General features: G+C 40.7%; 1 protein-coding gene across 4 annotated transcripts in view; it reads right to left on the minus strand.

Moving 5' to 3' along the window:
- opa1 (OPA1 mitochondrial dynamin like GTPase) overlaps positions 1-20,659 on the minus strand; it is a 32,360-nt gene extending 11,701 nt beyond the window's left edge. The window contains exons 1-29 of one of the 4 annotated variants that reach the window (XM_061078060.1): positions 20,496-20,659; positions 19,329-19,653; positions 18,989-19,085; positions 18,642-18,749; positions 17,855-17,905; positions 16,146-16,228; positions 14,369-14,548; positions 12,698-12,751; positions 12,306-12,410; positions 12,053-12,139; positions 11,679-11,792; positions 11,434-11,514; positions 11,254-11,328; positions 11,090-11,161; positions 10,811-10,910; positions 10,476-10,606; positions 10,190-10,262; positions 9,913-9,985; positions 9,712-9,827; positions 8,642-8,706; positions 8,412-8,488; positions 7,224-7,389; positions 6,811-6,963; positions 6,439-6,547; positions 6,157-6,236; positions 5,802-5,942; positions 5,590-5,706; positions 5,388-5,481; positions 4,693-4,803 (exon numbers count right to left, since the gene is read on the minus strand). In XM_061078060.1, the coding sequence (XP_060934043.1) occupies positions 4,693-4,803; positions 5,388-5,481; positions 5,590-5,706; positions 5,802-5,942; positions 6,157-6,236; positions 6,439-6,547; positions 6,811-6,963; positions 7,224-7,389; positions 8,412-8,488; positions 8,642-8,706; positions 9,712-9,827; positions 9,913-9,985; positions 10,190-10,262; positions 10,476-10,606; positions 10,811-10,910; positions 11,090-11,161; positions 11,254-11,328; positions 11,434-11,514; positions 11,679-11,792; positions 12,053-12,139; positions 12,306-12,410; positions 12,698-12,751; positions 14,369-14,548; positions 16,146-16,228; positions 17,855-17,905; positions 18,642-18,749; positions 18,989-19,085; positions 19,329-19,653; positions 20,496-20,524 (3,067 nt within the window). In that variant the 5' untranslated portion in view covers positions 20,525-20,659. The remainder of the gene's footprint in view (positions 1-4,692; positions 4,804-5,387; positions 5,482-5,589; positions 5,707-5,801; positions 5,943-6,156; positions 6,237-6,438; positions 6,548-6,810; positions 6,964-7,223; positions 7,390-8,411; positions 8,489-8,641; positions 8,707-9,711; positions 9,828-9,912; positions 9,986-10,189; positions 10,263-10,475; positions 10,607-10,810; positions 10,911-11,089; positions 11,162-11,253; positions 11,329-11,433; positions 11,515-11,678; positions 11,793-12,052; positions 12,140-12,305; positions 12,411-12,697; positions 12,752-14,368; positions 14,549-16,145; positions 16,229-17,854; positions 17,906-18,641; positions 18,750-18,988; positions 19,086-19,328; positions 19,654-20,495) is intronic. The other 3 variants (XM_061078061.1, XM_061078062.1, XM_061078063.1) reach the window with 3 other exon arrangements.
- Between the last annotated feature and the right edge of the window lie 1,767 nt (positions 20,660-22,426).

Here is a 22,426-nt window from a genome sequence, read left to right on the forward strand (position 1 = left end):
CTCCACTGTGACTAGATTTATGATCGCAAACGTTGAAGCACATTAACAGGCATGATCTATAAATAATAATTTTAATTAGTCTGTGACTGTGTCTTACTGCTATTAAACGATATACTCAAAACGATCTGCCAATGCTTGTTTGATCCTCAAAGCAAGAACTGATAAACTGCAAAATTGGCATCACTTTGCCAAAAATTCCTCATTGTCTAAAAATCATGTTCTACTATGTACAACAATATAATTACCAAGAGGACATGCACATCATAACAAGAACAACCGACACATTATACAAAGTAACAGGTGTAAAGTAAAGTAATACCATTGTTACTCACATAACCTCTTTCCTCAGGATTTAAACTCACAACTGACTTAAACTTAACGAGGAAAAGCTGATGTAATAATATGTCAGAGAGATTTTGTGTGTGTCTGTGTGCGTACATGTGCAAGTACACTCTTCATCAATCTGACAAGGGTGACAAACTGCCACCAAGACTGAAGGGACAGCCAGGCAGCACTTATTCCCTAGGTGTAATAATAAGAGGAGCAGAGGAAGAAACAACTGTCTCTTCTGCTGCCTCTATTTACAAAGAAAATTACCAAAACTTCAAGCGAAGAAAGTCTGTGGTGGAAATATGTATAAATATGTATATGGAACAAGATAATATGGTTTGAAAACAAAACAAATACTATCTGGGTACAACAAGGGTTAAAACTAAAATTAAGCTTGAAGTTTACATAGCTGTGACATGCCTCCTAAAGTTCCTTTAAACATTATAAATGTAAAATAACCCACTTGAAATATATTTGCTGACGCAAACCTTATGGTGTTGTCATATGTTCAGTAGTGTTGTATCTCACAGTATTGAATATGACAACCTACACTTCATAAAATAGTAGTTATTGAGTCTGGAAACACTCTCAAACTACTGCACTTTCTCAAATCAGGCATCAAGGTATTTTTTCCAGTACACGCACAACATACACACACAACACACACACTAAACAACATTTCTATGAGGGGCAATGAAGCAGCCAAGCGACATCCCAGTGGTCTCCAAAGAGGCCTGTGCTTGCACATTAGGGCTGGGCTTTGCTCCAGAGACGGCACTGTGCCATACAGCTGGTCTGGCACAAGCTGACAAACACAGCTCTTTGCAGTGCACATTGTACCACTCATTACTGGGGCTTTCACGTTCTCACCCACTGACGCACACACCTGACCTGTATTTGTAACCTGAGCAATGCTGCGCCTGCCTGCGAGTAGAGGCAGATAGAGATGAACAGCAGACTGCCCCTGGGAGCATATTTCTGCCTTTGTTAAGTATGTTTATCCTTTCTCCCACCTCTCCCTCCTTTTCTTATATGAGAAGTTGTCTCCCGTCTGTTTCCCATTTTTTTCCCTCTCCTCCTCTGTCAGGGGAGAGAAAGGGAAGATGGGGACAGAGGCAGTGAAACAGTGACTGAGATCCAAAAAGATGGAGAGAGGGAAAATAAAGCTACCTGGATCAAATAGGCTGTGGTATTAGCTGGCTGACCTGTGGGGTCAGGCTACAGTTTGGCCCTGAGGCGATCTGACCTGGTGTCTTTTAAAGGGCTGGAGAATGAGCTGGACAACAGCTCTTCATAATGGAGTGAGAAAAGTTGGTTCATAGAAAGACGTGGACAAAACCAAATGTCCTCTGAACCATTGTATGGCAAAGAAAATGTGTGTGCAAGTCCTATCAAGTGTTTTAGCCCCTGTTTTGAAAATACACATTAAAGGTTCCTGCCTTAGATTCCTGCATGTGAGCTGAAATGGCTTCCAGTAAAATGCAATGTGTAGATTTTCATAGCTGCAAACTCTAGAATAATGTTTGGCCGTACACACTTTACTGCTAAACCCTCCCCAAATTTCCCTGTGGTATTCAGTTTAACCAGCTGACCAAAAATCACACTGTATGGGCTTTAAGGAAGCTGCCAATTGCAGCTACACTGTGTCCCACCACAAGGGGGCTGCACTGTAATTCTCCAGTTTGTGTCATATTAACATTTCATCATTATTTTGTGTTCATTTTGTCTATTTATAAGTGAATCATTTAGCACATGTAAAGTATTTGATTAAAGTTTCTTCAGCTCCATTTCTTATTTGAAAGGGGCTCTACAAATACAACTGTCAAATAAATGCCAGTACCACTAATATTTCCATATTATTTCCATAATATTTCCATATTTCACCATCAAAATAAAGCAGCAAAAGTTGACATTAAAAACATCCATTAACTATGTTTACTTTGGCTCCAAGGAAGCTGCCTCCCGATGTGCTTTGAGGCGTGTCACCAAGTCAGCCTATCAGCCATGCAGCTCAGTCTAGACTGATGGACCCACATACCCACGCCCACACACATGGGTCTTCACTACATTACACAGAAATCTCTTTGGAAAGTGTCAGACATCTAATGACCCGGATCCACAACTCATCCACTAACTCAACCTCACAGCTTGAACATAGTTCCTCGTAAGGTAGAAAAGAAAAACCTGATATGCTGAGATGAAATGTTGCAATTATAAGAAAGAACAAAATGGATGGTAGAGATAGACGGCTAATAAGGCTACAGTGATATGGAGAATACTGTTAAACAAAGCCAGACACAAATCTCTAATATGGTTTCATGGTGGAGGTTGGGCAGTTTTTGGATCCAGGAGAACCTCTAATTTATGGTCAGCAACTATAACCCCTCTGCCACAAACTCTAGCACTTACACAATTTAATGATTGTAGAAAAACTGAAATATTTGATGAGGCTCCAATCCTTGTGCCCTCTTACTACTGAGAACTTGTACTGATGTAAGTGCAGAATGTGAGACTGCCTCTCACACACAGGTGATCCCTGATAATCTGTGCTGTGTCAGAAAATTAAATATGCCACTCTACAAGTCCCTTCGACTGAGTAAAAAAAAAAAAAGGAAAACCTGAGATGTAACAGCCAGTGAATTTACAAGGTTCCCATGAAGGACCCCAGGAACCTGTCCATGTGTGTGTGTGTGTGTATGGCTTGCGTGCATGAGCGTGTGTGTGAACAGGTGCGTTTCTGTCCTATAGGATCCCGTGACAGATTTCAACCACATTCACACAGCTACCACTGAGGGGGGTCTTCGGCGGTGGGAATTGGGAACGTCATGCCTGTTTAAGAAAGTTTGGGATCGACTTGCCTTATAGGATTTACAAGGCCAGACAGGTCTGGGCATTCCCGGCAGTGTGTGGAATGGAGAGAGGTGTGTGTATGTGTGTGTTTATGTATGAATGAGCTCTCTTCTTCCCCCAGGCTTGTGTCAAAGAAAACTAGACTCAAGGGTGGAAGAGAAGAGCCCCCCTGTTTATGACAGTCCCTGATTGTATTAATATGACTGTGTGTGTTTATTTGTGTGATGGCACATGTCTACAATGCACATAAATATTTTCTTCTTTAAAACCTAAATACATGGTGTATCCTATTCTTATATGGATACATGTGTGAACATGGTTGTTGAAACTGGGAAATAAAAGTCAATGAAGGGGTGTGTGTTTGCTTTCTTGAGCTGATAACTGAGTCCTAATTAAACTAAACGTAGGTACACACACGCACGCACACACACTCACACAGACACGCACACACCCACACCTTTACAACAGGAGTCCGCTATCAGCAGTCAGGAAGCCAAACTAAATCGGTTGTATACATGAGTAAGAGTTTAAACAAAAATGCTCTTACAGGGTTAATGTTTGTGTGTGTGAGAGGGCCAAGCAACACCTGACGCTTCTGGATATAAAAGCCAAGAGTATCTGGCAGCAGGAAGTAGAGAGAAGGATGAGCTTTCTCAGGACCAGAAGGCAAAGCACAGGCAATCCAGGCCTGTCACTACATAGCTGACTTGTTAATGCTTATTGTAGCCACAGGATAGTTACACGACCGGAGTGGGGGATTTAGTGGCATCTAGTGTTTTGGTTGCCGACTGCAGTCAACTTAATACCCCTCCCCTCACCCATGCCTTTTCCAAACACGCATGAGAATGTATTGTAGCCTTTAACCAATGTAAAAGTTGGCTACACAATCTGGGCAACTGCAGAAACACAATGTTTACGGTTCAAATGCTTCACTCAGTTAATACCTAAATGGATTTTTAACTAAGGGAAATCAGACAAACTCCATTAGATTCTGGACCTAATTTGTAAATAGACATTCATATATGTAGGTAAGATTACCAGTGCATGCAGTCATTTATTTGTGTGTTTGAGTGTGGGCACTAAGCAAGAAAACAGGACACAAGACAACTCGTCCTACTTTCCTTAATTTCTTATATGACAAAGCGTCCCAAAATATTTTAAAAATACATCACTGTGTATCAAGTAGAGCTGCCAAGAGCTAGATCGACGGACAAAATAAGTAAAAAGAAACAGCACAAGCAACATCAAGCTATTTTAACCTGCTTGCCGTGAATCAGCTTCAAGTATGAACCAAATTAATCTTGCTGCATCAGACTGGTCAATTGAGATTCCTTAAACACCACTGCCACCTACTGTTTGAGTTATACAAGGCTCTAGGTTTAGACTTAAAATCACATAAGATCACTACAAGATCCAATGACAAACTGAAACAGTGACAATTTGTCTCTCTACCCATTTAAGTTTTGGCTCTAAATGTAAGTGTCTGTTTTTGAAAGTGTTTGTGCGTCTTACTGAGATCCTCAGCCAGCTGGACTCGTCGGCCAGTAATGAGATGGGTCTTCTTTTCCATGTCTTCCCCGAAGTCATCCAATACCTCCTTCACATTTTTCTCCAACCGGCGCACTGAGAAGATACATGAAGAATAACAATCAATATCCCATCCAACAACAATGCAATTTTCTCTCGCTGTTCTGACTAAATTATTTGATCAACACTTTCATCCATCGTCTATTCTCACAATGGGTGATTTCGAGCATTCGGGTTGTAGGACCGATTTCATTATTGAATTTTTATCCATTACCTGGATAACTGGTTATAGACTTTGAGTATATTATATCACAAAGCTCAGTCCATAAGTAAAGGTTGTCCCGCTGCTTCAGTAATCGATATAGGCCACCCTGAACTAAGCTTTATCCAATCACCTCGGTGTTGAATCTTCTGCCTAAATTACTGAAGGTGCCACTGATGCAACTATTTACTCCACCAGACAAAGCTACATCTGAAAATATAAAAATGACCAGTAACAAACAACAAAACCAAAATAAGCGACTATTATTATAATCATAATATTTCATGAGAACATATGAGGCAAAGCATGGCTGACAAATAAAAAAAAGCAGAGGGTCTCATATTTAACCAGTCAGTAATTTGGTAAGTAAAACCTCCTTTTAGAACAATCTTACATCATGAATGTCCCTTATCCTTACCCTCAGTGTTGGTGAGCTGCTGTCGGAGAGTGTTGGCTGTGATGACGAGCATCCTCTGGATCCGCCAGAACAGAACAACATCATTGCACTCCAGCTAGAAAAAAAGGTGAACAGTTAAAATTTCCACACAATGTTATTTGAATCTGGTGAGAAGAAAGTTGATAAGAAATACAACTCAGGAGAGCTTTTTCTCCCTCCTTACCTCAGAGTCAACAAAGTGTCTCTGGTAGTAGTAGAAACCTCTCTTGCAGAGGTTACAGTGAGACAGCGCCTTCTGCAAGAAGTGTCGGCGATACAGCTGATGCCACGTGTCCTTGATCTGTTCAGGAACAAGTCATCATATCAGTGACATCTTTTATTTTCCTTCCGATCACTTTTTAATTAAAAGTTCAGAGACAGGTATTATGTTCTCACCAGCACTGGGTCAACTTCGACCGATCGTCCTTCGAGGTTCTTCCTCACTGTGGTGACCTCGTCATTGGCCAAGTACGCTGTGTGGTCTTCGTGCAGCTTCAACAAACGTTCCAGCTCATTTTTCGTTTCATTACGGATGTGCTTAAAAGGAAAAAGAAGAGGAAGTGAGCACTGTTGCTATGAGAGAGATAATTATTGAATGTAATGTGTGCAACTATAAAACTCTGGGACCTTGACAGTTTATAAATGGGGTCTGCACTATAACCAGAACTATACTTCAAGTGTCATATAACTCCTCCATAAACAACAGCACTGTAATTTCAAGGAAGTTGGGGAGACTCTTTAAAACTCTGACCTGATCTGGGGAGCGATTCTGCCAGTTCAGCCACCTCTGCTTCCAGTCTGGACCCACCATGTCTCTGATTACTGAGTCAGCTACAAGATGAAAGGACAAAAGTAAAAAGAGAATGAAATACATTCAGTCTACCATCCATTGTAGAAGCTGAAGCTTTAAGTATTTATCATAACCTCATGGTTGCATGTTGAATTTCTATGGTCTAAAGCCTACAACAGTTGTCCTCCTCTTAACGTGTACATTTGTGATTTGTTTGTTTTTGAATGTTCGTGGCGTACGTACTGTCTTTGAGGCGTGACTGGAGAGTTTCTTCCATGAACTGGATCGCTGCATCCCACTGAGGCTTGTCTGTGATGGAACGATCTTCTAGGGCATTGTGCTGGATAACCCTCTGGCAGATGTCAAGTGAAAGAATAAAATAACATAATTATAGAGACGTGCAATGTAATTTAATGTAAAGGAAAGGCATAATCAATCCACTAGTAGATATGAAAGTTGTTAGCATTAGTGCATCAATGTCAGCAAGACCACTTTCTTTATATTCCAGGGTACATGGTGCCTAAATTGCCTTTTAAAAAGAGTTGGTTGCATAAACTTGTACATAATCCCTCTGTATCCTTGTGCCAAGATGAAGTGGATTTTCTGTGAGTTTACCAGGCCGTCCATGGCTCTCTCATTCCACTTGTGCCTCTTGATGCTCTCGTCCTTCACAGCCTCCTTCAGCTTGTCAAAAATGTCGTCCTGGTCTTTGCCTTTGTATTCAGCCATGAAGCGGGCGAACTCCTCCTGCAGCGTCTCCCAGGCAATCTGACGGGGAGAGAAGTGTTTGGGGGAAAGAAAAGAAACATAAGGCCATTGCGTTATTGAATATGAAAGAATTTGAAATTCTAATGTCATTTAAATACTATATCAAACAGTAATAACTCAGTTTTGATAGTAGCTGAAGGAAAGAAATTAAAAAAGTACGATCTCAGGCACTAATTCATATAAAATGATTTAATTTTACAATTCTTTAATTTTGGCAATCAGAATCATAATATGATATTAAGACAGACAGTTTGCTTTACCTCTAGAGCTTTGTGTGGAAGCTGTTTGTCAGTCCACTGCTTGAGCTTGATGTCTACTGTTGTATTAAAGGTACCAGAGTCCATTGTTTGGGCAGCAGGCAAATAGATGTTCTCAATTACATGGGTGGAAACACGTTCCCACAGCTTCTTCTGCAGGATGGCCTCCCTTCAGGGTTAAAAGAAATTGCAAAAAACAGGATTTGTAAATCACTCTGGGGTTGCTTGATCTAGTAAAATACAAAAGGAGATCAGGCCTTAACATAGATATGGTGACATTTTTTTTTTGATTTTTCGTTTCGCATCTTAGACGGATCCAACAAGCCATAGTGCTCTGAACAAAGTTAAGTGTCCAGCTCAGGTCACTCAACTGCCCCGGTGGGACGTGAAAACAATGAGTGAAGAGGGATCATCCTCAGCTCCGCTGCTTTCACTTGGATATTCAATGCTCCTGTGATTGCATATGACTGTAGGTCCTGATACAGCTTCACTGTGACCCTGTTAGCAGCTAAATGCATCCACACTCTAACTCCCCACAGCAGCATGACAATGGAACAAAACCCTCCCCAAGTTCCCCTGAGACCAGAGCAGTGTTGCACCTCTCTCATCTCATTTATCATAAACACACTCATATTTCATTAGGCTGCGCTTTTGTTCAGGATAGCACTCCTCACTGTCAATGGCCACTTTCTCCAATAGTGCTGGCTGGTTGCTGGCTAACAGGGCCACCCCTGTTCCCGTCCAAGGGCGATTCATCAGAGTATTGATCTGTGAGAACCGATGGCACACTCACTGGGGACAGCCACACCATGCATACATCTCTTTTATCAAGGTTTTCCTCGTTTGGGGGGGTGAGGTGTAAATATACATTTACACAGGTTCATTTAGTCAGAGAAAGAACAGCCATTTGAGCTAAAAAAATAGCTTTTGCTTATGTCTGGTTTGAGTTTCTGCATCAGCTTCATATACATGTTACATTCTTATAAAGTTCAGTCCCATAGTGGTGAAATGTTGAGACCAATTATCTACATAGGTGAATATATAACATGGCATTCTAATAAATTATAATGTATATTTACATTGTGACAACCGACCTCTGACTCAAGAATGAAGTGGTGTCCGTCAGTCCCCAAAAATCCATATCAGTCAGGCTCTAATTTTGATAGATATATAACTTACTCTATCACTTACCAGTGTTGTGGGGTCACTTGACTCAAACTAATGACTTCATCCAGGATTTCATTTTTGGCCTTTTCAAACAGTTCATTCTGTAAAAAAAAAAAGAAAAAAAAAAGGCACAATTAATATTATTTGCCTTCAGAGAATTTTTGTGGTGTACATCTGTCGTATCTGCTGTTTTAGGATGTCCGTTTAAGTATTTTGAAAAATGTATGCACGTGTCATCTGATGGAGTCTCTCACCCTGTCCAGCTCTCTCAGACGAGGGTAGTTGTTCTTCCATTCTGTCTCCAGGTTGAAACGGGACGCTGTGCAATAAAGGGACTATGACAATTAATATTTGATCCAAACAGACTTTCAACATTTATAAATCTTCAACTTCAGATTCAAAATTAGTTACATTATAATTTGCACAAGTGGTTCCACCGTGAAGACAAATGTAGAAACTTAATCCATCTCTGGAAATTTCTAAATAAATCTTCCCTCTTTGTCATTTGTTAGGTGTTTTTCCATCATGCCTGAATTAGTCTCTTACCACCATGAGTCTTTATCACATTCTAACTTTTGCTGTTACGCTTCATTAAACAATAAGACTCTATAATCAACAGGCAGTGACCGCACAGGGACAGAGTCGGCTTTGTTTTTACTTGCTATGATATATGGAGCTTTTAGACGATTAATGGTGCCGATCCTTTATTAACAGTGGCTGAGGACTTTGCACACTCGCTCTCTTAACTGGTCCCTCAGGAGGAGAGGGGATGGGGCCAATCACACACGCCTTATCAAAAGTCAGAGTTTTAGTTCTCACAAAGGCACACACAGACACACACCGAGCCTGCTGTCCCTTTCCACAGCTCCCTATCCGCAGTGGAGATTAGGCTAATTGCTGGTTTGTGGGGCCACAGTGGCGCCAAGCACGGACGATTGAGGCCGGCTGTGTGTAATTTGATGGAGCTATGGATCAATACACCACACAATGTGCCTATGGGACCTGCAGTCTCATGGTCATAAATCTCCAGCACAGTTAGCAATGGGCTTGTAATTGTCTAGACTAATTTGAGTTGGAACGCAGGACTGGAAGAGCACAGGAGTGTGGCAGGGTGGGATGAGTTAGAGCATCACCAGGAGGTGGAAGAATCAGGAGAAGTAGCACCTGTTCCCTGTGCAGTGTAATGGATGGAGGCAAGTGCATCACAGGTAATGAATAACATCTCAAAATGTGATTTCACTAATTGCTGTGAAATAGCAATGTTGAGGAATCAGATAACCCACTTTGTGACAAAGGTTAATGTATCCTGAAAGTGCAGTCTCACCTTTGAAGACGTCAGCCTGCTGCTCTACAGACTCTCTGACCATCTTCCAGAAGCAGTCAGACACAGCCAGACTCAGGTTCTTTGTGGTCACCTGGTGGGCCTTCAACATGCCATCTCTGATCACATGAATAGATCAATTGTCAATTTACAATCAATAAATGTGATTCAGCATTAAAGTTTGGTGAATCAGGTGTTACTTGCCTCAGTAACCTGGAATTCTGGAAGAAGTCCTCCTCATAGTCTTTAATGGAGTCTATGCTTTCACCGGTGCTCCCTGCACAGAGTTTTACCACAGCACGAGGGGTGAGTCAATGATAGTTCAGGTAATGTTGGACTTCATAGAATAATATTTGAAACCATGGAATTATGGGTACTACATAATTCAGCTCGTATAAGGTAAAAACTTCACCTCACAAACAATACGCAGCAGAAAACACAAGTCACAAAGTACAAACATTTACTAAGAAGTACATGTTACCTTTGCCTGTCACCACAGCAAAGTAGCCCAGGGCCTTCATGGGGAACAGTTTTCCTTCCACTATTTGCTGGATCTGAAATGTGAAGTGAAAAAAAGGATATCAAATCTCAGGTTCATCCAGTCTGCACAAGATCCCTAAGCATTGGCTCATTGAAGGAACCAGCTGGTTGAAATCTATGCACTGGACGCCCTCTGGTGGTGCAGCTGTATCATAGTTCTGGGCTGCCTGATTGTATTGGCACTACAGGCCCAAAGGTGGGGCAGGTGACCAGTTAAAACGTCTTACTCTGTTTGGACTGGCCAGGTTCTTCTCGGCCAAGTCCACTTTGGTCAAGACAAAGATGGTCCTTTTTCCTTGGGGGTCCATTTGGCTGACCAAGTCGGTTACAATGCTGCGCTCTGCATCCACACTGCCATCTGAGCAGAGAGAGATCACATGTCGCAATAGATGAGACAACAGTTTACAGATAGAGTTTTTGGTTGGTAGAGTTTAAAACAAATGAAAGCTGGGATTTATTATTTTGCCTAAGAAAACAAGAGTGAGGTCCTGAAAGTCCGTTCTCTGACACTTCAGATCCCTGCTTACTTATTATAATCAGGAATGACAGATTTATGGCTCACCCTGAATACAGAGGATGATTGCATTGGGGTTCTGCATGTAGGCTTTGCTGATGCTGAAGATGGTTTCTTTAGTGTCTGATGCCATGCCGGCTGTCACCGTCTGAGAAAGACAAACATTTTAGCCAATTAGATTTCATTATTTTCATTTCCTTTTAAGATGTATATGAAAAGCTAGAGTAATAATAAAAAAAAAGCAATATTTACTGCATTACTGAAAGATTTAAGTAAGAAGAAAAGAAAGTTGCAAAAGTTTCCACGCTTATCAGAATGTATACTCACACTGATGACACCCGGTAAGTCAACAAGCACCATCCTCTGGATGCCGGGGCCCTTGACACTTAGCGATATTGTCTGACATGTAAAAAATAAACAGGATTAGTCTATGAAACGTTGCAGAAATAAATCATTATGTTTTCGGTCGGAGTAAAAGTACTATTTCCAACCTCCGAACTGACTGTCTGACCCTCCTTCACGCTCTTCCTCATCCTCAGTTCAATCTCACGCCTCAGAGCTGCGAGCTGCAAGAAGCAAGAAAGATCGTGTGATCAAATTGTGTAAACAGGCAACAAAGTTAAAGGTGTAATTCATATTAAGTGGACAGAGTTACTGCTTTGGTGACTTACATCATCCTCCTTAGTGAGGTCAAACTCTCGGCCACTGTCTTTGAACATGGCCACATGATGGGGGCCTTCGCTTAGTGTTACCTACAAAGAGAAGATGAACATTGTCAACAACTAAAACTAAACTAAAATTCTGACATGTAGTAATTGCAGGATTTCAAATAAACAAGATGTGGCGAAAAATCTTTTTATTTCACATCCTAAAAGGACATTAATACACAAATATCTGCTGGTCTGAGACCACTAACCTTGACAGGTGACCGTGTCATCATCTCTCCTGAGCCCCGGGGAAAGATCCTGGCCTGAGCGATCATCTCCAGCACACTGGTCTTCCCAGCACTCTGATCCCCAACCACAACCACCTGAAACACAAGAGAGAGAAAGTGGGTGATTGTAGACAGAGTACACAGATAAGACAAACTAAGTGGGAAGGAATCTGGTGAGAGGTTTCATAAAAAAAAATCAAAAAATCAAGTCTAAAATACATTGAAACTAAATATTTTTTGAATAACAGTACGATTGTTTTTCATTGGCAAAAATTGTAGAACGAATAAAAAAATAGCCCTTCTCTGAAAACAAACCATTTAAAGCGAATTAGGAAGTAAATGTGACTGCTACTTACTCTGGGTAGGTGGTCCTGCGTGTTGTAGTTGGCATCGTAGTCAGACAAGATGTCCAGAACTTCAGAATACAGGTCAATCAGGGATTTCTACATGAGGAGACACAGAAATGAAAACTAATGACGCAGCATGCACCTATATTTCATGGCATCTAGTTCACACTTCTAGAGAGGATATATAATGATGAAACTCAAGAGTAGTACAAGTCGTAAGAGGTAATGTGTTAATTGTATCTGTTTGAGTTCAGAAACCCACCTTGACTTTTCTTCGGTGAATCCCCTTATCGTCTTTTTGCAGCACCACTTTCCTTAACTCTTTATTCTCCTTCTCCAGTCTCTCCAGCATACGCTGGTATTTTAGCTATGAAATAAACAGAAGTGTAACATGAATAATCAGCATCACACACCCTTTACAAAGGTCCAGATCTATTTATCTTCACTCGACTATAATATCAAGTAATATGAAGTAATATGTTGTTTTTGCTATAAAAGAGTTTTTTACATATGTAAAGAACTTTTTTTAATGTTCTTATTCCAGAGTACTTACTGGGCATTTTCAGGAATTTGTTATATTTTCATTTAACATAAAATTTCTATTGCATCACATTGTAGATGATGTCAGTTTAAGTATCACAAAATGTACTGTACCTGCGTACGAAGCAGTTCTTCTTGAAGCTGGTCTAACTTTTCTTTGTCTGATGACTAGAGATTGAAGTAGAACAATAGGAAAACAAGAAAAGCAACAAACTGTTAATGATTCATTTCAGTTTTGAAAATAAGGGGTTTCCGTAACCCTCATCGTGCTACTTTACAAACATGAAATCCCAGCACCACCAGGCTCATTACGTGCACAATGTATTACAGAGAGAACCAGAGTTGACAGTCATGTTAATGCATTAACAGAACAAAATCAGATTTCAGGCAGACACTATTCATTCTGGGATTACTCAGCTTGGATCAACCAGCTCTGATTCACAGAACAAGCAAAAGTCACAGGATAATGTGTGAAATAGACAAATAAATTTGATCCCATAATTTTTTAGTTATTATTAGTATCCCTTGATTTTTCCCAACTAGGAAAACCTCATTTTAATATGTATATTTTTACCCTTGCAACAGGTTTATGCAGGAGGAGAGACAGGACAGAAAGCGTACATGGACAGATGGGACTAGCAGCAGAAGGAGGAGGATTTAACAAACACACAAACTACTTGAAGCAAAAGCAATAACATAAGCGGTACAGAAAGTGAGCGGTGAATCACCCTTTAGTTAAATGTACCAACAGTGTGTTAAAAAGGGTTGAATGTGTTTTATTAAAAGATGTGTGGTCATTACAAAATTTCTTGTAAGCTAAAGACTTCTTCCGTGCAGTCGATAACCGTAATTTAATGTTTAATCAAAGTTGTCCGTTTGTGGTAGTTTCAACAAGTGCAGCTCACACCATGCAGCAAGTGGCCACTCCACTCCACTCCATGCCGTGTCTCCCTACATTGTACATTAATGGACAGCTCCTGATGATTATCCATCCACTTGCACAAGAGTGAGACTAAGCTACTGCGCCACCTCTGGAGACGAAGGTCCATGCATGCCTTCTCCACTGCCCGCTGATAATGCAAATTTTAACACAGCCTTACAGACTATGGGGTGATACATGGAGACTACTGTTGAGAATATCAAAGGAGAGACTAAAGGGCTGTTTACATTATAAACTAAATCAGTCTTAAGGCTTACTAAAAATATTTAATGAAAGTACTACTGAAAGTAGAGGACTACACACAAACACCAGCAAAATATAATGAAATCCAATGCTGCACAGCATTATATTGGATTAGTGTATTATTTTGCAGCTGCTTATGTTGTGTCCTCTGTCCCCTTCAAACTAGGAATTTACAGAAAGCCCTGCTAGCAAGACAAATCGTCCTTAAAAGAAAAGTTTCATTTGATTAATTAAATTGCAAGTTAAGTTTTAATAAAGACTCCACACCAACTGAAAATCTTGTTTTTACTGATCTGCAGTACTATAAATTATCTCCATGCAGTGTACTCCATGGTATGTCAGTACACTGTGACATCACTTTTAGGTTACAGGTGCACATCTCTGAGCATATCCAAACCCACTGAACAGTGATGCAGGGTGTGGTCAGAGATGCAGCAGACTATAAGGATCAGTAAAAACCTGCTTTCCGCCTGGTGTTGAGTTACTCTAATGTTTGGTCTAGATAGTTGTTTCGGAATAATTATTTTATCCTACTCCGTAGCTGTGATCTTTTAGCAAACGTTCGTGGGAAAGGACGGATCTAAGTGGGGTGGGACCTTCACCTTGCGCTTCTGTTGAGGGGGGCTGGGGTTCGGAGGCGGAGGCGGAGGTGGAGGCGGAGGCGGACTGGGAGCGGGCTCTGGCGGTGGGGGGCGCGCACTATTGGCGGCAGCGGCCCGCCGGACCTCCTCCTCATGCCGCTGGATCTGCTGTTGAATTAGAATGAGCTCGCCGAGCAGACCCTGCTGGGGTACGTCATAGTGAGAGAGAGGTAGGAGCAGCAAAAAAACACAACAACCGGCCACTGGGCTGGTCGGCCTCACAGGCCAATGCTGCTTCCCAACACAGGAAACCTTGGTTCTGTTAATGCTGGAGAATCACGTATCAGTCAAGGCTAAAATTAAACAGAATCAAGATCTTGGGCTTTGTTAATCTAGCCACCATCATCAGTGTGACCTAACAAAGTGAGTCTCTCTCAACCACTAAAGGGAGACGCCAAACTTTGCAAGACTGACGGCAGAAGAGGCAACTAATACCAAAACCAGCACCTCTCGACAAGTGGCAACAAAAGTGACTCTAACCCTCAAACCACTGGATCGATGATTCAAACAACTGATTTACATACTTATACTTAGCAGCAGTACATAGAGTAGCTGTAACAATGAAGCAGTACCAAGGCTCAGTCCACAGCGTTGTGTTGCAACACAATGTTGATTGGTTCTGACTGTATCTAATCTGATATGTTGAAGATTATGATGATGATCTAACAAGCAAAGCATTGGGATATTGCTCTATCAGGAGTGAAGCACAAAGCAGAATGTACAGCAGGGGACATTTGCTTTGTTTTCGAGGTCCCCAACATGATTATACTGTTAATTTTGTTCTATATTTCTTTCCTTTGGCAAATACATATAAGAAACATGTTAAATGTATTTTGAGCTGAAATATAAACTTGTAAGATTTTTGTTGTGTAATGTGTTCATGTTGGAGACCATGATTGCAGACAAAAAGCAAGGAACAGGAAAGGAAGGATTTTTTTTTCAATGCAGCTTCTCTTTGAATATTCAAAGTCAAACCTTTGTGTAATTTCTTTTTTTCAAAGCGTAACTGTGTAGTGATAGAAAACTTACTTACAGTAACATAATAACAAATTGAACAAAGAGACACGTAAACTGGTCACTTTGTGGAAATGGACAAAACTAAAGTGAACGAGGAGAGGACGACATAAATAAAACACATGCATACAAAGCGATTGCTGCTGCATGATATTCTGCAGAAGGAGGGATGTTCTCCATGACAGAAATCTAGGGAAAAAAGTTGAGGTGAATGACGGGCAGTAAAGGCACTTGAAGCGCTGGTAAATATCAGAATGAATGCCACACAGTAAGCACATGGCAACCTGTATTAGTGGTAAAAGCTTTTTCACGTAATACCACACTTAATTTAAGCTGGCATGAAGTGAGAAAAACACACTTAGGTTTCTTACCATAAAATTGGCTTGATGGCACAAAAGCTTATCTTGAAAACTAACTAACAGCCAGTGTGAATCATTTCATATTCAGACTGAAGCAAAAGGCACCCAGTATTATTATATATGTCATCAGGATCTTGTTCTAATTTTAAGTTTTAACAACTTCTGTAATGTGAAATGATCCATTAACCCAAGTTAAATATGACTGATATACAAATAGTTTCTTTGGGTACATTTAAATTCAATCCGGTACAGTTCCTGCCGCTGAAGTGAAACGCAGCCACGATGCAGACAGCAGCGGAGTGAGGCCGAGCTGTGGTGGAGTAGAGCAGAAAGCTGAGGAGTGTCAATAGGATTTATCGACTTGCCTTTTTGTATTGCTTGTCACTGGGGTCTTGTGCGGCTGCAGAAGAAGAGTCTGTGGCTTTTAGAGGAGGATCACCTGAGGTTTCTACCAGAGGAGACATACACCACAAAATAATGTTACAAATAAAATGCATCATTGACTAATAAGTGCTATAAGTATCAACAGGTTTAGGGAGCAACACCCAATGACAAAATAAGACGGATAATACTTTAATGCTTGATTAGAAAACTAAAGACCAGTGTGAGTTCAAATGTTTGGAAAATACTGCACTGAACTGTACAGAATACATTTATAATATGTGCATATGTGTACGCATAGAGTAAACAATACACATTATATAAGGCAATTTTAAGGCATTCATTTTTCAGTAACTTCTCATGACCAAAACTGAAAAACTGGCAACCTAATTTTAGGAATAGGAACATCCGTCCAAGTCCTTGAGTTATTTGTGAATACTGAATTATTCATGTAACTTAATTTAAACATTTTAATAAATAGCAATAATGTTTACATAGTACATGCCTAAGCAAAAATTAAGTTTGAATAATTATTAAATCAGGTTTGCTAATTAGAATTAGAGAGACAGACAATAAGGTCTGATTTGATTTGACTTTCTCTTAACACTAAAGTATAGTATTTAAGTATTAAATTACATGGGGACCTTGTCTGAACAGACCAACTAAGGGCTGCATAATCTGACCGTGCAAAAAGAAAAGCCTGCTTAGCCACATTAATGAGAAAGGTATTTACGAAAATATGTGGCAGTCAAAGACGGAGCGATAATGGAAAGAACTACAGACGTTGTCATTTTTTATGACTCACAGCAGAGGTGTGGTCCAGTCCGCCCTGACAAGCCTTGTACAAATATCTTTAGATTAATTATGTCTCCGTATAAACTTTTGTACACGACCTAAATACCTTTAGGGTTACATCACTGTTATTTATCTTAACAACTTTAAACCAATTGATTAAAAAATATATATTTATTGAATATTTGAAGACTTAAATTGATGTCTTAAGTAAAGTTCCTTTAGTGTGCATTTTCCAAACATCTGAGTGTCAGTAAATGAAAACAGAAAGAAATCACCCTGAAGGTTAGTGATGGGAGTCTAATTAAAGAAGGCAGCAGGTACAGGCCAGGGGAGAGAGAGTGGAAGTCAAAGGAGGCAAAAAATAACACAGATTGGACAAAGTACACCCAAAGACAGGCAGGTTAAAGAAAGTCAAAAGGGAAGAGGAGACTAAAGTCGAACACAGTGGACGTGCTTTTCGGAGCTTTCTAGACTATGAAGGAAAAATGTAAACATAGGCAGGTTATTGCTCCATTGGTAATTTGATCTGAACTACAGATTTGTTACTATTCACTGATTCAAGTAAACAGATGTCAGAAATTGGGTAAAATAGTTATCTGCACAAATAATCAAACTCCTGTTCATCTTCAAGGACCTTTTCACCATCCTGGCCACAGGTCACACGCTTCACTAAATAAAGAGCCTGAATTAACCATGAGCTGTGCTGTTGTTGACAGCAGCACTGGTCTGCAACCTGGAACTCAATGTGGCCTATCGAAACAAACCATTGGCAAGCACTCCTCTGGATCCGAGCAGGAACCCACAACCAAACCAATATCGTGGCAAGGTGGTGGTGAAAACAGCGGCAGAAAGTAAGGAGGGGGAGTGGGCAGCGCTACTGAGTGCAGGGTTTACACACCTAACAACAGATGCAGACCAGCTCCTTTGACTTCACTACCCAATCTCACACCTGTGAAGAATGTGGAGGAGGGGGACAGGAGAGGAGGGGAGGAGGAGAAAGGCAGAACAACACAAGATAAAAAAAATCATAAAAGACAGAAGCTGAGGGATGACGGTCAAAGCAGGGACACAGCTAAATGGTGTGTATTATGCCAAAGCAGCCAATGTGCCAGAAATCCAAGTGAAGTAGCCACTTAATGAGAAACTGTTAAAAGAGATAAGCACACCCTGAACTTGGTGCGATTCTCAAGGAGCCCAAAATCGCAAATTTTGTTATCAAACACAAGGTAAATTTGGACTCAAATACGTAACACTACTTGGTATTCTAGCTTTGCTGATAAAAACTACTGATTCAAAACACATTAGTCACAAGTAATTTAACATAAACAAGGGCTCTTTGAAGAATCCTTTAGCAAGCACAGAAGAGCAGAAATCTACAACATAAAGCAGGTTACTTCCTTATATTTTGGAATAACTATGAGTCTATGTTATCTCATTGTGCAGAGGTCACTTTGAGGTAGGTGTAACTGCAAATACAATACTTAAGTGTGAGCGCTGCCCACTGAATTATATCACAATATAAGAGTAGAGCTTGATAGATAGATGTGGAAGATGAGGTTTGTTTCACTACAATTCCTGTTGTAATCATTTTAAATTCTGGACAATCTGATGTCTGCAAATAATGATGTGATTTTTGTCATGATGCAGTAACTTTGTGGAGCACATGTCAGGTTTTGTTCACTCACCAGATGTTAGGAGGCTTTTGAGGAAAGCGAAGTTCTCTCCTATCTTGTCTAGATCAGGTAGTAGTTTGGCGATTTCTTCCATCTCTGGAAGCGCTTTGGCCAATTTATCTGTGGATAGAAGAGAAAACGAGGTAAATGGAGATGACCGCAAGGTAGGGAATCCTATCCCATGATAAGTAACTAAGGAGCCGCAAGTATTATCTAAGAACAATTGTCCCTGTTCGAATAAGTGAAACAGGGATAATTTCTAATAAATGTATTGCCGCAAATGAATAGATTCACCCAAAATCCAGATTTGAATTGTACGTATTGTCCTTGAATCAAGAAGCTAAAATAAAGAGGCTTACCAAGGTCAATTTGTTCACTCAGTTCCCAGATAAAATCAGGAATGACCCAGTTGTATTCACTAAAATCCGGCAGCATGTCCTTCCATTCCTCATATGTCTGGAAGAGAAATGACAAACTCTTGTCATATTACACACAAGCAGTGCAAGATATCATACTGATACAAGCTCCACGACATTCAAAGAAATTGGTAATTAACAGAAATGCATGATGAGAGCCTGGACACTAACCAACGACAAGATACAAGATATTAAAGCTAAGGATAACAGAGCATGTAAAACCAATTTATGAATAAACAATGTTTAAAAACAAATTACAAACATTCAGTGACATAATTCGAACCTTTTTAGCTGTGTACCCTCCTCCCACTGCCCCGCCCAGCAGAATGTATCGAAGCTTCAGCAGCCGAGTAGCAAGGCGGACCATCCAGAAGTTGCGCTGCTGCTGGTAGCCGCGGCCCCCCGACCCACGGGGCGGCTTGGGCGGTCGCATTGGCAACCGTGACATGGAGGTGAAATAGCGTGCTGCCATACGATGGGGAGGTCGCTGGGGGTTGGCGTTTCCCGAGAAGCGGTGGTGTATGGACCGGGACAGAGGGTGCAGCTTCTGCAGAGGTACTGGAAATTTCACCCCCATGTTGGTGGAGAGCATGCTCCTGCAGGCCATGCTGGAAGGATGGAGAAATCAGAAGAGAAAATTATACAAACCTCACAATCCTGATGTGCACAATATCAGAGGGAGCTTCTAGACGTCCATCCTATTCTTTACCTAAAGATGCAGGAAGAGTTATATAAACCCTGATTTCAGTCACAAGAGAATCGGGCATGCAGATAAAAACGTGATGATTAGAAACTAAGTAATCTAACAGCTTTTTGCACTAGTTGTTTATGCTGTTGTTTTATTCCCAGCCTATGACGGTGAGTGGTGGATCGAGTTAAACACCAAAACACAGAGAACTGATAAGTGTAATAATGGAGGACGGGGTGTGCGTGTGTCAGTCTTATTTTGACAAGGTAGCAGTTAGGTTAGTGATCTTCTTACTATAACGTAGCATTACATAGAGATTCAAGCCAGTATAAGACACTTATCAGCTAAATACGTCACAATCCCTTTAATATTACATCTAAACTCCATGTTCTGTCACTAACGTACATTGAGAAGCGCAGTATTTGATATAGTGTGTAAAAAGCATTTCGAGTCAGCTCACAACAGCCTGTCAAACAAATCGGTTTGAGATAAGTCACAGCCACCCGAGTTAGCTTCCTTGCTAATCAGCCAGCTGGACGGTTGAATGTCCAGATAGCGCAGTGTAATAAATAATCATAATATGTCAGTGACAGTGTGAAGACAGGTGGATAAATGTTAGGTGTAATATGTTTGAAGAGCTATCTGATTCCCAGTTGGCTTGTGTGTCCTCAGCTGTCAGAAGAGGCAGCTCCATCAGTGCTTTCCTTCCGCAGCTAACACATCCAGCTTCCCCGCTGCAACCCGCACTAAACACGGACTCACCAGGCGGTTTTCCCCCCGACTCGCAACATGTCGCGGTTCTTAACAGCGGCTGAACACAAATCTCCTTCAAATCCTCTGTTCAGGCACAGTTCAGTTCATCTTCCCAAATGGTGCACATTACAGCTACTGTCTGGTTAGCTAGCAAGGACACAGGCAGAATGACAGTCCACTTCCGGTGGACGGTGCAACCGCCAGATCGGCCCCGGCAGAGAACGCACCAGTGAAATAGTTCCTATGTATTGGTGTAATCTTGTTTTTTCTGGCATATGAATTGTCTTTTTGAAGGGCTTAACATGCTCAAATTCTTACCAAACTTTTCAGAAAATTAGAAAGTGGTGAAAATGTACGTATTCTGGACTAATTTTAAATGGGCGGGTATGATCACTGATACTGTCACTGCAGGAGTCGAGTTGTTTGTTTACGGCTCAGCATCAAAGGATTCATGGTCCATATATGTCCGAGATACAGAACATCGTGTTTTGATGGTGTGTAATCAAACTTAGTCACACCGTGTGACGAAAAATCGATCTTTGAGTTAGTTTGTATCTACATCTTGTTGAGGTGAGGTAAGATCTGAGGTAAGTACCTCAAAGTAAAAATGTGGAATATAGGCAAAATGGCCACTAAATATAGAATGGCGGGCTTCCCGTTGCGTTTTTCATAATGCCCCTTGAAAAAATTTTGTTTGTCTGGTCATGATACACCTGGGCTACGATTTTTGTGAAGATCGGTCAATGTGAACGCGTTCCAGAATCTTTGATGTCTTGCAAAAGTGAAATCCATCTCTCTCTCTCTTTCTCTCTCTCAGAATTGGGACATTTCCTCAAACCGTGTAAACATTGAGATACGGCGAAGGTTCATCCTTCACTAAAGGAGATGATGTTGTCATTACTCCACTTTGCATTGTCCTATCACCACCAACTTCTGTCTCATGATCAGAGTCCAAGCCTGAACAGCTCTATGTGTCAATATTTCCTCAGGATCATAGAGCCACCTACTGATTCGCCATAAAGCAGGAATCCAACCGGCCCGAACTACTGACCTATGATCACAATCCTGACCTGAACAGCTCCATATATTAATATTACTGCAGGGCCATAGCGCCACCTACTGATCAGTGTGAAAATGAAGTTGTTTTAACGTTGTCTAATTGACACAAAATTGCTCACGCTACATTAGAGCCCCTACTTGAACAGATCTATTAGTCTGTATATAATAATACTGATAGCGCCACCTACTGGCAACAGGAAATAAACTTTGTTTTACAACTTTCATTCAATTTACATAACATTTTCAGTGTGATGTTCAATTTATAGCATTGACCGTAATGACCAATTAGCAGGCAAGAATCAACATCACGTGACGGATGCAGGAAGTGAAGCGTTTGCACTTGTTGCAGCGCGCAAACTTTATCTTCATTATAATAATTTGGATTGAAAATGTTTTTTAAAGAGTTTGTTTTACTGTAGGAGAAAGTGGTTTATATGTTTAATCTGAAACAATCAGATGCATTAATTATGAATGCAAATGTTGCAGCCTTAAAGTATTTCCATGATGGAATAATATCTAATTTTGTTTTTTACAGATGTGGGATTAATAATAATATGTGGGAAAAAAGGGTTTTAGGGTGCCTGGGCAGCTGCCTTTTTGGAATTAACAGGGCCATAGAGGCAATTTGTAATGCAAACCGATGAGAATACAACAATCATAAAGAAGCCCCCATTAACTTGATGTTCACTACACTAAATGATTGCTACAGTATACTGTTAATATGCTTAAAATGAAATGTTTCTTTTCATCCCCGGTTCAACTGTCACACATGAAAACCACCAAATTCTGCAACCTTAGATTAGAGACATGTGGATAGTGCTCGTGAGGTAGTTGCACCCATAGGTTGCACCATCCCGAGAGCTGACTATCGGTTATTTAAT

This window comes from Limanda limanda, chromosome 9 (assembly GCF_963576545.1).
Source record: "Limanda limanda chromosome 9, fLimLim1.1, whole genome shotgun sequence".
Taxonomy (NCBI): Eukaryota; Metazoa; Chordata; class Actinopteri; order Pleuronectiformes; family Pleuronectidae; genus Limanda; species Limanda limanda.